The sequence below is a fragment of the Poecilia formosa genome, unplaced genomic scaffold (genome assembly GCF_000485575.1).
Source record: "Poecilia formosa unplaced genomic scaffold, Poecilia_formosa-5.1.2 Scaffold107, whole genome shotgun sequence".
Classification (NCBI taxonomy): domain Eukaryota; kingdom Metazoa; phylum Chordata; class Actinopteri; order Cyprinodontiformes; family Poeciliidae; genus Poecilia; species Poecilia formosa.
The window spans coordinates 861,576-875,258 of record NW_006800046.1 but is presented as its reverse complement, the minus strand read 5'-3'; the positions used below and the strand labels follow the sequence as shown (position 1 = coordinate 875,258).

General features: G+C 42.8%; 2 protein-coding genes across 2 annotated transcripts in view; both read left to right on the top strand.

Moving 5' to 3' along the window:
- Nucleotides 1-6,320: 6,320 nt before the first annotated feature.
- Nucleotides 6,321-10,180, top strand: heyl (hes related family bHLH transcription factor with YRPW motif like). Its single transcript, XM_007559798.2, has 5 exons — nt 6,321-6,783; nt 8,594-8,660; nt 8,751-8,834; nt 8,938-9,019; nt 9,105-10,180. The coding sequence occupies exons 1-5, from the start codon at nt 6,704-6,706 to the stop codon at nt 9,782-9,784; spliced, it is 993 nt and encodes a 330-aa protein (XP_007559860.1). The 5' UTR covers nt 6,321-6,703; the 3' UTR covers nt 9,785-10,180.
- LOC103143315 (plasma kallikrein-like) overlaps nt 9,166-13,683 on the top strand; it is a 22,120-nt gene continuing 17,602 nt past the window's right edge. Inside the window, exon 1 of the mRNA XM_007559796.2 lies at nt 9,166-9,172. The gene's annotated coding sequence lies outside the window, so the exon portion shown is untranslated. The remainder of the gene's footprint in view (nt 9,173-13,683) is intronic.

Genomic DNA, 13,683 nt, shown 5'->3' with positions numbered 1-13,683 from the left:
CAAAGATACGGGGCTGTCCAAGCAAAGCGCTTTACAAATGACGATCTCCAGGGGGAAGATTGGCGGCAGGGTGGGGGTGGGGGGAAGGGTTGGGGGTTCAAATCTGGATGGATTGTTGGGAAAAGAAGGAAGATGGGTACTGAGACGGGGGGTGAGGGGATGATTGGGGAAACATCCCCCCCCTTACCCACCCAACTCCCTTCTTTGGCCACATTAAAGACATAAAAAAGAAAACAAACAGAAAAACATGTCTGACATAAAGAGGCTGGTTTCCGCGGCGACAGCACAATGGCTGCCTGTGGCTCTTGGGGGGTGGGGGGGCACCCTCGCCGTCCCGTCTGGGGGCCCCAGCACCAGCGAAAGTCACCGCAGTCACAGGCCCCATCAAGCGTGTGTGAAACATGGTGAATGTCATCGCAGGCCCAGTGCTGTGGGAACTGTCATGAAAGGGACCCCATCGGAAGCCACAAAAGCCCCTTTCTGCTGCGTCTCTTCGGCTTTTAGCCTCTTTATTTATCTTTGCGTAGAGGCGGCGGGGACGATGGGGGGCTGAAGAGGGACGACTCATTCTCAGTCTCTGTTCACGCTCTAGGTATCCTGCTCTCGCTTACAGGCGGCGTGACCCCCGGGCGCTGCCCTTCTGACACCTCAAATCACAACAGCCAGATGCCATCTTAACACCAATGGCTTCGTATGCACCTCATATCCACAAAGCGGGCAGAAATACCTCGTATATCCAGGTTATGTTTGAAAATACGGCCAGACATGTCAGGCATTCCTTGTGTGTCTGAGGAGGACATAACTCCTTCATGGGTCCAGCCAGCAGAGTGCCAAACTGCCCTGGTGCCAGTTCCCATGCCAATCTAATGTTGATCACTCTGACTGAGCAGCCAGCATCTGTCTGATTATTACAATGGCCTCATACTAATAGGGAACCCACTAACTTTGAGCGTACATGGCAGCGGCGCTTCCAACCGGGCGCCATGCTGGCCACGACATTTAGTGTCTAGACAGGCTCGCAGGCAGTCAACAAACACTTACTCTGCTTTTAAAGGGCTTTTTGGATGGATATTTTTTGGGACTAATGCTATTTGAATAAGTCAAGCGACATTTGAAAACGGGGAATAACACAGGAGTGTTTCAGTCAATCAATGATAAATGTATTTGGCACAATTCAGTAGTGGTGCCTACAGAAAAGGTTCATGGGGGATGGCCAAACCCGGCCAGGAAAAAAAAAAAATTGTGGGGAACAGCTAAAAACAAAAATAATATTTTGCATTTATTTTTCATGTTTACATTGAAGATGACTCTATTCATTTATATGACATCATACACATGATTCTCTCAGCATTTTTCAAGTGAGGCCATGAACCCTCTTGGGGGCGCCACTGCTGCTTTTGCCAGGTAATCACAGTAAGACTTAACATCTTTCACAATATATTCTAAAATAAATGTTACAGTCCACCTACTTCACAACGACAGCATTTTGTGAAGTGTGTGAAAGGAAAGCAGAAAAACAGTGGAAAAAATCTGAAATATTTCCTTGGACTTTCAACGTTAACACATGTGATTAATCTGAACATTTTAACGTGTTAACATTACGTAACGCAGTTTAATCGAACTAGCTTCTCCTACCTGGTTCACAGCAGCGCTTTATGAGCTGGACAAACAACAGCGAAGTGTGACAATTTTCCATGATAGCAGACTAACAACGATTGAACATTTTTCAGCTTTCTTCTGTTGCGTCGCTAGCTAAGCCCGCGTGTGTACATCTACGTGCACGAGCTCCAAATTTCTCACGCGGGAATCCCGCCGGTCGCTCAACCAGATGAGGACAAGGGACTGTCGTCTAATCACGATAAATGGAGAGGGACTTTTTTTTTATTTTTTTTTTTAACTAATGTTTAAAACGAAATGACTTGTTTAAACCCTTCCTGAACATAAAAACCTGGAAAACCTACCCTCTTCAGACATGCTTTGTTTGAGACAATAAAAAATTTTGTTTAGCATTTTTTTTAAAACGTGCGTACAGTGGCAGTTTTGGATGGGCGCTGTCTGGACAGTTGCCCAGGGCGGCATCAGAAATGGGTTCGTCACCCAAGAACTAGAAAATAAAATGCATCTTATTTTGTCAGTTGTCCCCTGAATATGTTTGCTACATTACCTGGTTTCTGCTACAAAAAACATCAAAAATATATATAATTGCTTGAATTTTTAATTGGTTGAAAGTGCAGCAAAAGGTAGTGTTTGTATTTCAAATTTCCAAATTAGTCAGTGATTAATCATAATTAATCGCAGCGCTAGAGTGTGACATGATTAAATGTATTAATCGACAGCACTAGTAATACTTACATATCAAATTTAAATGAATGAATGGCGTTTATTTGTGTTTCTTTTAGATGCAAGTTGCGCTTTGCGGGAGCAGTGGCTGCCGTCCCACCATTTGATCAGTCGCTGCTGCTTCTGCTCAGTTATTCACGTTGACATGAACGCGGGGAGAGCGTAGCAGTCCGCTGGGCTCGCTCCATCTCACGGACTTTTCAAACAATAGCAGCAGTCATGCATCAGAAACAATAATTGCAGCCGAGTGTTTGGGGCTTATAAATTGCGGCTACGAACTGTCCGCATTTGCGTGAGGGAGCAGCGCGTGTGCTTATATGAATCAGCTCCCAAACTCGCGCGTGTTCGTGTGCGCCGTTCGCACGTTTGCATTGGCGCTGTGCGTGTGTGCGCAAATTGTAAAAGTATGAGCTTGTTAATTCCAATAAGGGCCTTTGCCTTGTTGTGGTTTGGTGGGATGGGAGGGTGGAGGAGGGGAGGGGAGGACATCTTGAAGTGGCTGACCAAGATCGCCAGAAATCTGCCAGAATTCCATCCCGGCGCTCAGTGCCAGCTGCCCTCCTCCCCTCATGTGTTGATCACCCATCAGCCTTCCTTCTTGACACCATCCGCTCTCCTTATCATGGAACCATTTCCACAAATAATCTGTTTATTTATTCATTCGCCTTCTTAATTACTTTCCTACGCTCACATGTTTTTTTTTTTTTTCTTTTTTTCTTCCCCCCACAGCTTGCTTCATCATATTGGAGATGGGAGGACGAGCTGCAAAGGAAACCGGAGTGATTTCATTCGCTGTTGATCCAGAGAAGAAAGTTAATCTGTCTGAGGGGAGAGATGGGAGGGTGGGCGATAAATATAACAACAAAGACTTGAAGGCCTGACTTCATAGGCATCTCCTCTTTCAGGGGTTTTTTTTTTCTTTCTTTTTTTTTCCCCCAGTTTTCTGAAGCTGAAATGAGATCCAGATCTGAATCAAGGAGTGATTGGTAACGAAAGGATGGGATGGAAAGGAGAGGGAGAAGGGATTTTCTCTTTTGTCCCGACTCACACTTCGCCACAATACATCACGCCGCGACCCCCGCCAGCCACCCTCAGGTCACGGCCATGTTGGTGACTCACACTTGGGTATTAAAAACACACGCTAATGATCATGTTTGTATTTTTGGTTTAACTGCCTTAGACATGTAATAAGAAAGCTGGCAGAGGGAGCTAAAATGCGACGGCCGTGGGGGGTGAGGTGAAAAATGATCTGTAGGAAATGAATGGAAAAATGTTTTTAACCGAGGGGGGAAAAAAAAATAAGTTTTTGAAACTTTTGTACATTAAAAAAATGTTGGCAAAAAATGGTACACAAAAGAAAAAAAATGTGATTTTGATGTTTATTAAACTGCTTTAACAAAATCGCCAGTGCCACTTCAGCTCAAAGTAAATCTGATAGAGGCGAGGGTGAGGAGTTTGTATTTTAAGTTGATTGAAGTGTTTCCGTACTTTTAATATGTAATCTATGCCTTACTTTTAGCCACAGTACTAATCTTTTTAAAAACAATAAAAATAACTACTGTTCATAAAGAACACACATTCAAGTGTAAAGAGGCAAATTCAAATCAGAAAATAACTCCTCACCTAAACTTGCACAGTGTGTGCAGTGGAAGCCACGTTTAAAGCTTGTAGCCAGACTCAATTAAACTCACTGTATATACAGTATGTGTCTTATAGAACAACATGGCATGCTCTGCTTTTTAGTTTGCGTCACAATTTTGTCAATTTTTTTTTCAAGTAAGATCATATCTGACCCCTGAAAAAAACAAGCTTTCTCATCCAAGTGCCTCATGAGACATAAGATCACTTCGTAGTTATGAGGAGATCGGTTTGCACTTTGTAGTTCTTTCCTTTTTATTTTGCATTTTAATAATAAAATACTTAATTTAAAGGTGCTTAGAAAGATCCCGATCAGAAAAGCCTTTTGGAAATATGATGTAGTACGGAATGGATCTCACAACAAAAAAACCACAAGCAAGTCGAGAAGAAGGACGGGATAGAGGGGACTATCAAAAGTTGTTCATCCAACATTATATTGCACTAATAAATCTCCAAGGTTTTTGTACATTTTATGTATGTACCTTATATAACTTCATTTGTATACTGATATAGCTATTGAAACATTAAAAGAAACATTAAACAAGAAATCCTTACATTTAAATCTAATATTTAAGGATGCATAAAATCAGTTTATTTAGCAGCAACCAATTGCTGATTAGCGGTTCCTCTCATGATGTCATCAAATCAGATACAAACAAAGCAGAATAAGCACATTTGTTTCCTTTTGGGCAGCTTTTTAAAACCTTAACCATCGTGAAATCCTGCAGTGGAAATTCGTACGTCATTACCAAGCTGTGTTTTATTGCACTTGTAGTTTGTTTGTTCAAAAAAAAAACATCTGTGTTGAATTGTTTCTTTAACATTTAAACTAATAAATCTGACCAAAAAAGCAGCTTCAGGTAAAATATGTATTCAAGTTTTGAAATGTTGATTTCAATCAAATCAACCTTTTGATTTAAATCTATTAATCAAGTTTATTTGTGTAGCACATTTCAGCAGCAAGGCAGTTCAAAGTGCTTTGCATCATAAAAACACAAAAATACAAAGTCATTGAAGACACCACATAGTCAACAATTAAAACCAGTAAAGTTACATTTTGCCAAGTCTCGTCATTACACATCACACTTGTGATTGAAATGGGTTATAAAAAAAATAAAAGATACATCCTGTGGTCAAAAAGTCACTACAAAAAATATTTTTAGGATGTTTTTGAGCAGCTTTATCACACATGTTTCGATACAGGTTAAAATCTGCAGAACTTTGTTTTGGACTGAGGTAAAAAAAAAAATAAAAAAAAAGACAATTTACTCACTCAAAAAGTCCCAACAAAGATCTTGCACTTCTGCATTGTGGCATGTTTAAACTAACCCACCCTTCCAGTCTGCCAGGCAGGAAGAGCCACACTCAGCTGGGCATTGTGTTGAAGGGGGCATGCCACTTGGCCTCTCTCCGTCTTGCACACACACATATGCTCACAGTGCTGGGTCAGTCAGGCATCGCTCCTAACAACCGGCGCCTCGGCCTTGTGTTTCCATGGCAATCAGCACCAGCGATCTTCCCACGGTGGCAGCGGAACCCAGCACCGAGTGCTACGGGGAGCCATGTGTGAGAGTGTGTGTGTGTTTAGCGTGCTTGCATGAATATGGGAGTATAAAGAGCGCTATCTTGTCCGGTGAAGAGCACAGATGTTCAGACACTCATTGGACTGATTCCTCTCTTGACCCCTTTGTCATTGCCCCTCATGTCTGCACACATTGGCAGGCACACAGAGCCGCCTCAAACAGTTTGGATTTTTTTTTTTTTTGTTGCATGTTGTGCAAGATCTCAGCAGAAAATACATGAAAATCTGGCTGCAATTTCTTTTCTTTAACATTCAGATCCAAGAATTTTACAAAAGCAGCACTTTTTGAAATTCAATCCTGCAGATACGACCATATGAACCTTTAAAACTGACATTATTTCCCCTATAATAACTTCCAAACGATATTTCCACTACGTTCAGTTTATAGTTCATGCATCATTTTGTCGCTTTTTGTTTTTGTTTTGTTTTGTTTTGTTTTTTTGTAGACGCCTCATTCCCACAGCCTTAACCTCCCCCCTCGCTACCGCTACCATCGTCCAACAAAGCAGCATAATTTAAGGCTACATAGAAAGACAAAAGTGAGGAAACAAAGTAGTAGGAAGATCGGAAGCTAATTGACTGAGGATGACTGAGCAAAATGGAAAGACGGGAGGATGGGAAGATGGAAGGGAGGGTGACAGGCCAGGGAAGGGTAGATTAAAGGGAGGGAGGAGGGCCTGAGGAGAGGAGGCGGGGGAGCCGAGGCTGGCAACCCTGCCCCAAACTGCCAAAGTCCTACTTTGTCATTGGGTGCCTGTGACAGAGAGAGCAAGCCAAGAGAGACATAAGAGAGGAATAGACTACGATTGGATGCCACTGACTGTGTAAAAAGGCTGAAGCGACTCGTGAGTATTCTTACTTGTCATGGGCCCTTGGGGGTTGCTCAAGAAGAAGAGGTCCGAGGGCACACGAAGAAGCAGCGGCGCGGGAAGAAGCGAACAGAAGTGACAAGAAGGAAAACAAAGCTTCTAGAACTGACAGCGTCAAGAGAGTCACACTCTTCAGTGTTCCAGTGACTCCACTGAAAGAGAGAGAGAGAGAGAGAGAGACGGCGGTCAACAACTCATCCATCAATCCACCCGTACCATCCATCATCATCTGTCTGACAAAGAGGTGAAAGGTTAAAGGGAAAAAAAACTAAAAATGAAGAGACCTCACGACTACAGCTCTCCAGACTCGGACACAGACGAGTTCATCGACGTGGGGCAGGAGGACAGCTACTGGTGAGCATCCGCCCGAGCCACACCTGAGGGCTGGAGCGCGTTTCCCTCCAGAGTAAAATTACACCGCTGCGCTCGCCGGCTAAATATACACACGCGCGATGGCTCCCAACAATGTCGTGTGATGAGAAATGGGTGTTGCACAGCGTTGAAGTTCAAAGAGTGTTGGGGGGTAAAATGTTGGTTTTTCAGGGCCGTTACACTGATGCATTGCAGAAAATGTAAATATTAAAAGCAATGACTTATTGAGGTTTTTTTTCAGCGTCTACAACACTTTCACTATGATTAGCAAGCATTGCAGTTTTTCCTCATTTGAACACTGTAAAATAACAGAAAAAACTGAAGGTATTAGTTAAAAATCAACTATGTTGCACAGATTCTTTTTTTAAATGTATCAAATTTGGGTGCATGTCGGTTAATAAAGAGTTAGGAATATATTACAAAAAAGGTAGATATTATCTGAGGCCTGCTGGTTCTGAAACATGCAGTTTTTTTATTGCTTAATTTTAAGAAATGGTATTTAAATATTTTTATATGCAGCGCAACAAAAAAGGTAAATGATTGTATTATATTGTTGGGTTTATGTGAATTTACATCTGCATTTACATATGCATTTTCAACATTTAAGCATCTATAAACAGAAAGTTAGAAACTAACTCAAAAGCAAAACAAGAAAAGTAGAATTAATTATGTTTTGTATTATGTTTTTAGAACTACTAGCTTCTCTTATAGTTAGCTATATGACTTGTTATTTTGAAAATGTTCATCACAGTTAATATCTCAGTGCAACATTCTATGGAAAAATAAACTAAATTGCTAATTTTTCTCCTCATCTAACTAAATTAACATTATTTTATTAAAGGATCAGTCAGTAAAGACAAAGTTCTAGCTTTGGCACATAAAGATTGATTGATCACTTGAGGCTCAAATGTGGCCTATTTAATCACAAGTCATTAATCTAAGTTGTTTGAGTGTTTTGCAAAATACGTGATACGCTGTAAAAAAAAAAAAAGGAAAAAGACTGAATGTAGCATGCTCTCTCCTTAAATGTCATTGAAACATTTAAGTTTTTAGTTGAACTGGTCAAATTCCTCTGCGGAAAATTTCACATGCAACTGGATTAAAGGAAATATTTGCGAATGTGCGTGCTTCCAATGCATATATGCAGAATTAAAAGAGAATGGGTTACATCACGAACGCAAAGTGAGCCAGTGACACAAAAAAGGGGTTTGGTGGGTTTAAAGAATTTGAACTGCACTCTGATGTTCGAGCTGAGGACTACGCTGTTTTTCCAAGGCCTTCATCATCAAAAATCAACCTAAACAAAAACAGTCTTCTTGATTTGGCAGCCCTCAAGTTAAAAAAAAAAAAAAAAAAATCTAATGGAAGTTCAATCCGTCTCTGCAGCAACAGTTCTGAAGGGAACTCCAAGCTGTGGAACTCTCTCAGGGCGTGTAAGACGAGAGTTCACAGACGAACGTGATCCGTTTTGGCCGACTGCACCAGGAGGGCCACGGCTCCCATGTTGCCTGTTGGAGCCTCCGTTGCAAAACAAAAGCGTCGCCCCAGGGCTACGTAATTATCTTCCTAAAAGTGCTTTCTCCAAAAATATATGCAACCAAAAAAGCCAATCTCATCTCTGTTGTTTCTCAGTGCCCAAAAGTCAGTACGATTCAAAGGGGTTGATGCGCTCTTCTTCTCCCTGTGTCACATTAAGCAGGGTAATAACAACAAGATGCAGGCGACTCAATGTTACCACATTTAGTCTTTTTTTCCATCTTCCTTTTTTACTTACTCCATCTCCATAATGCAGCCCCGTCACCGGGTCCATGTCTCCAGGCAGTGCCTCGCAGATTCTGGCACGGAAGAAGAGGAGAGGGGTGAGCGGGAGCTTTGGATCTTCACTTTCTAAGATCCTCGTCTCGATGTGGTTTGACTCTTAAAGTCCCTTTGCTCTTCTTGTGGTGCAGATCATAGAGAAAAGGCGCAGAGACCGGATCAACCACAGCCTTTCGGAGCTGCGGAGACTGGTGCCAAGTGCTTTCGAGAAACAGGTAGATTTTCACGATAGAGAATGATGGAGGATGTCATAATTAGATCATCGCGATGGCTTTCAGAGTGTTTTTGAGTAAAATGTGGCTCTTTATTTCCCTTAAGGGTTCTTCTAAGTTGGAAAAAGCAGAAATTCTCCAGATGACTGTGGACCATCTCAAACTGTTGCATGCAATGGGAGGAAAAGGTACAAGGACAGAAGTACTTTGAAATGCTTTTGATGTCACTTCTTAATGAGAAAGACTTGAATTAAACTGATATTTCAATCACAGGGTACTTTGACGCGAGGGCATTGGCAGTAGACTACAGGACCCTTGGCTTCAGGGAGTGCGTTGGAGAGGTTGTACGGTACCTAAGCTCACTGGAGGGGGAGTCTCCGGACCCAATAGGAGCTCGCCTCGTTTCCCACCTCTCGCACTGTGCCAGTGAGCTGGACCCTCTCCTCCTACAGCCACCCCCTGCCTCCGCCTTACCCTTCCCTCCCTGGCCATGGACCTCCTTCCCGCCAATTGCCCCTGCTACGCCGGCCCCTTCCTCGCCATCTTTCCCAAGCGGCCGCAGGGATCTTGCCCTGCTGGGGAGCTACCCGTCATCCGCCTCGCTGCGTCTGGCCCCGTTGGCTGGCTGTCAGCAGGGCGCCCCGCCGCTCCTCGCACCGACAGCTCTGGCCTCCATTCACAGGGTGGCCTCCCTCCCATCGTCTCCTGCTCTGGGCCACTCCAGACCGAACCAGCCGTCCCCTCACAGCACCACATGTGCATCACCTCTACCTCTCCCGACTGCATCCTCTTCCTCTCCCTGTTCCTCTTCTTCCACTTCATCATCTTCTGCCCCTCCACAAGTGTCCTTCCGGCCTTTTGCGCCTCTGGGCTCACCGATAGCCCAGCGCAGGAGCTTAAGCGGAGCATCCAAGGCACCACAGGGGTGGGGGACTGAGATCGGGGCGTTTTGAAGATCATCTCTAACAAATGAACTCTGTAAAGTGAACACGGACCTTTCATTTGCACCATGTAGCAAATACACATGAGCATTGTCTCTCTTAAGGGACTCTAAAAGCCATATCAGACAATGAGTGAAGTTTTGGATTCTTACAATCATAAATGAAGGAATGTGAAGGAATTTCTTTGTTGTATCTATGTTCTTGTTTGACAAAAACACATATAGTGTCCCGCAGAGCCATATATGCTGTTTTCCTCAAGAAAACTTGAGAGTGAGTTTTGACTGAACTTTGAGCTGTGATGTTTTCCTTTATTTTCTCTAAAACATTTATACATTTGATTACTTTTTTTTTGCTTTCCAGAGAATGTTTGACAAAAACCTCTATAAAGTTTAAGTGCCTTCACCCTTGTATGTGTTTCTGCTTTCTTTCACTGACTACATGAGTAATAGCCGGCGTGTTTTTGCAGCTGTCAACACAAAGAGCAAAGGAATGGCAAAGAGACAGAGAGCTGTACTCCTCGTTTATCCATATCTGTCACGTCTGCAAACACTGCCAACATGTTCCCCAGCCGTAACCCTCTTTGAGCATGTAAGCTGTCTCCAGCCATGGCTTATGGGAGCTGTGGTCTTGCGGTGGCGGAGGATAAACATGGTGGGAGATGGTGATGTTTTTGGGATGCCGCGGTGAGGCAAACAGACCCATCACTGTGCCCTCTAATTGGTGCTCCCCTGTAATTAACTTCGTCCTCATATCAGCCAATGCAGCCCCCCTCCTCTCCTCCACTCGCCGTTTCCCTTCCATTCTTACTCTTCAATCCTGCGGTACGCCAGCGGATATCTTCTCTCTCTGTTTGTCTGCGCCACTGTCTCCTCAACAATGGACGGACTGAGGAGAGGGAGGGATGAAGACGAAGGAAAACAAAAGGCGCAGATCTGAAGGTCTGTGGTTGAGTGACTGATTCGGCATAGACGTTTAATAACAGGGTGGGTGTGGGAGGTAGGGGAAGGGGTTAGGGGTTGATGAGAGGGGCTGTGAAGGTTCAGATGGAAAGAGAGAAGTATACTTTGAATAAAAGGAAGTTGGCCAGTGCACAGAGTGTGCACAACACGTCCCTGAAGAGTGATAAATGGCAGTTGCAAGCAGTTGTTTTCTCTTGAAGCTCCGCATGGCCATGCTGTGTTTCACCAGAGCTGCACGCCGGAGGGATGAGAGGAGTTTTGTGTGTGTTTATTGCTGGCCAACGCTTTGATCTACTTCGGGATGCAATGTCTGTGGTCTGCGGTCCAAAAAATGTGTGTGTTCCGCAAAGTGCGCACTGTTTATTTGAATGAGCGTGCTAGTGCGTGCTTGAGCCGGTCCCCTTGTGCTTTCACTGCCTTTGTGTGTCAGTGTTTTGTTTATGTGGTGTGCAACCCCCGGTTGTGTGCCTGTGTGTGCGTGTAACGTGAGTATTCGGAGCTTGGCGTCAGGACCCGACCGCAGTGACGGCGTGGCTCTCGTGCGAGGCCGGCCGGCGGTCAGACGGACGGTATGGTGGTGGAATGTTTGAGGAGCGGGCCTGCTCGAGTGACACACACGCACGCACGCACGCACACAGAGATACATACTTATGGACAAAAACACAAGCTGGCTGGCACTATTCAATCCTCTGAGTGGAGGAGCCAGAGTCACCACCACAGCTTCCTGGAAGGACAACCACACTCGCATCGCGCAGGCTTTCCCACGGGGGAGGGGACGCTCCGAGGGAGCAGAGAAGAAGAAGAAGAGAAGAGAAGGGAATGTTGGGCAAAGAAAGAGGGAAGTTCTGAGCATGTGAGGAAAGGTTTTATGGAAGCTTAGTGAGGAAAAGAGGAGGGTTCTGTCTCAAGGTAGGAGGGCTGAAGGGAAGGGGGAGTAAATTAGAAGGCGACAAAGTATTTTTCTCAATTAAATATTGTGCTGTGTTTAAATTGTAAAAATTTAAACGTAGCAAATGAATTTTGAAGAACTATCTCTGAAGTAATTTCAGTCAGATTAAAATGTGTGATTGTCACAAACTCAATATTCTCATCTGATCTCACAACTCCAACAGATGTCGTGAATTCACAAATAAGCACATTAATAATGCCATTACGTAGCGTCTGTTTTGATCATTCACAGTGATTTTGTTCACATACAACACGAAGTTATAATCTATGAGTGAATTAGCAAAACATTTACCGTCATTCAGCAAATTTTCAAGACATTTTAGAGGCTGTGTGTGTAATTGTGGCCACTTTCAACTTTCTTAATATTAGAAGTTTATTGTTTAGCCCTTGAAGATTTTATTGCAGTCAAAAGCTCGCATGGCCTGTCAGCTACAAAACTATGATGCTCTTGTATAATAAAACCCTGACTCTATTTAGCCACATTAGATGACAAACCCATTCGTCATGTGAATCATTATTAAATGCAACACAATGGAGCAGAAGCTACTCTCCTCGTCTTTGTGTCTCTTACCTATTAACATAAGGACTGAGCAAAAGCGTTTGGCGTGTTAGCTAAGAGTGGCTAAACACACTTTGTTACTGTCAAATAAGTCAACATATGGTGAAACACAGTACATAGTGGGCTGGGAAAATGTTTCTGTATGTCAAATTCTTATTTTTCAGATGAGAAAACAAAAAACATAGGATTTGTCCTAATTTTTTATTTTGTTATTTTCACCGCCATGGCCAATTAAAAGCTCCCACAGGTACAATCTTATCTTTACTAATCTATTTTATTCATGCTGCTCAGTCTGAACCACAGGGTTTCTGTTCATAGTCAAATAAAAAAACAAACAATATATCTGCTCAATTCCTTGCCTTTCTGTATGTTTTTAGTATTTTCTCAGTTTCCTTTCTGTTTGTTTGTTTTTTTTCTAAGTCTTCAGTTTTGTTATCCTGCCTGCTTCATGTCTGGATGGGGCTGAGCGGATAACAGGAAGTCTCGTCTGGTTGATCAAAATCACACGGACTCTGTAAGAGTGCCATCTTGTGGTCAGAAAAGGGCAACGCAGGAAGCAGTCCGCATAGACGACATTGAAGAAAGATAACATGGCCATGTTGTCAGCTTCTTATTTCACTCAAATGTTTTGAAAATACCAACATTTAAATTGTTTTCCAAGTTCTCTTTTCCTCAAACGCTGGAACTCTGAACTGAGAAGTGAGTTGAGTGTGTTCCATGAGCAAGTTCAAGATTTAGGGAGAGATTGTTATTTTTGTAACTTTTCATACCCAGCGCTGTTGCACTCATTCATTCTCGTTTTACTGTTACTATTGTCATTAATCTTCATGATGTCCAGGCTCTCAGAGACCACAAGTGCCTGATTTCTTAAAAAAATAAAATAAAATAAAACTCTGTGTCTTACTTTGCAGCCATTCTTCTCCACACATCCATCTAAGCTGTATATGGTAATTTACTCTACTGCAAGTGACAGACTACATTCTACTCCTATTTTAGTCCCAGCTACTTCAAAAATACCAGTTTATATGTATTGATTCATTTTCTTTTTACATACTTTTACTGGCACATACATGTACACTCATTCATAAGAGGCGATTCATCAAATTTTACAACTTAATATCCTCCCTCAATTACATTTATCTCCTCCATGTCAAGGTTGAACCAAGGTTAATCAGACGTCAGTAATAATGCAACCTAATGTTTGATAGTTAAAAAGGGTAACATTTCTATTCTAGCTCTGAAATACATTTTATAAAGGAAGACAAAATACAGAGTAGAAAGAAGAAGCGACTGCAGGGCAAGTCAGAGCACCCCCTACTGTTGGAACTGCAAAGGTACAAATATAAAGGCAGTGACGCAGCAAAAGAACGTTTTTTTTTTTTTTACATAAAATAGATCAGATGCTAAATATCTAAGTGCTCTACATTCCCAATATCGAAATAATA

What these genes read in the sequence shown, in the direction of transcription:
- heyl (XM_007559798.2), top strand. Translation starts at nt 6,704, where the DNA reads ATGAAGAGACCTCACGACTACAGCTCTCCAGACTCGGACACAGACGAG. An exon ending in CAAGTGCTTTCGAGAAACAG is followed by an intron (nt 8,835 to 8,937) that starts GTAGATTTTCAC and finishes ATTTCCCTTAAG; the next exon opens with GGTTCTTCTAAGTTGGAAAA. An exon ending in GCATGCAATGGGAGGAAAAG is followed by an intron (nt 9,020 to 9,104) that starts GTACAAGGACAG and finishes TTTCAATCACAG; the next exon opens with GGTACTTTGACGCGAGGGCA.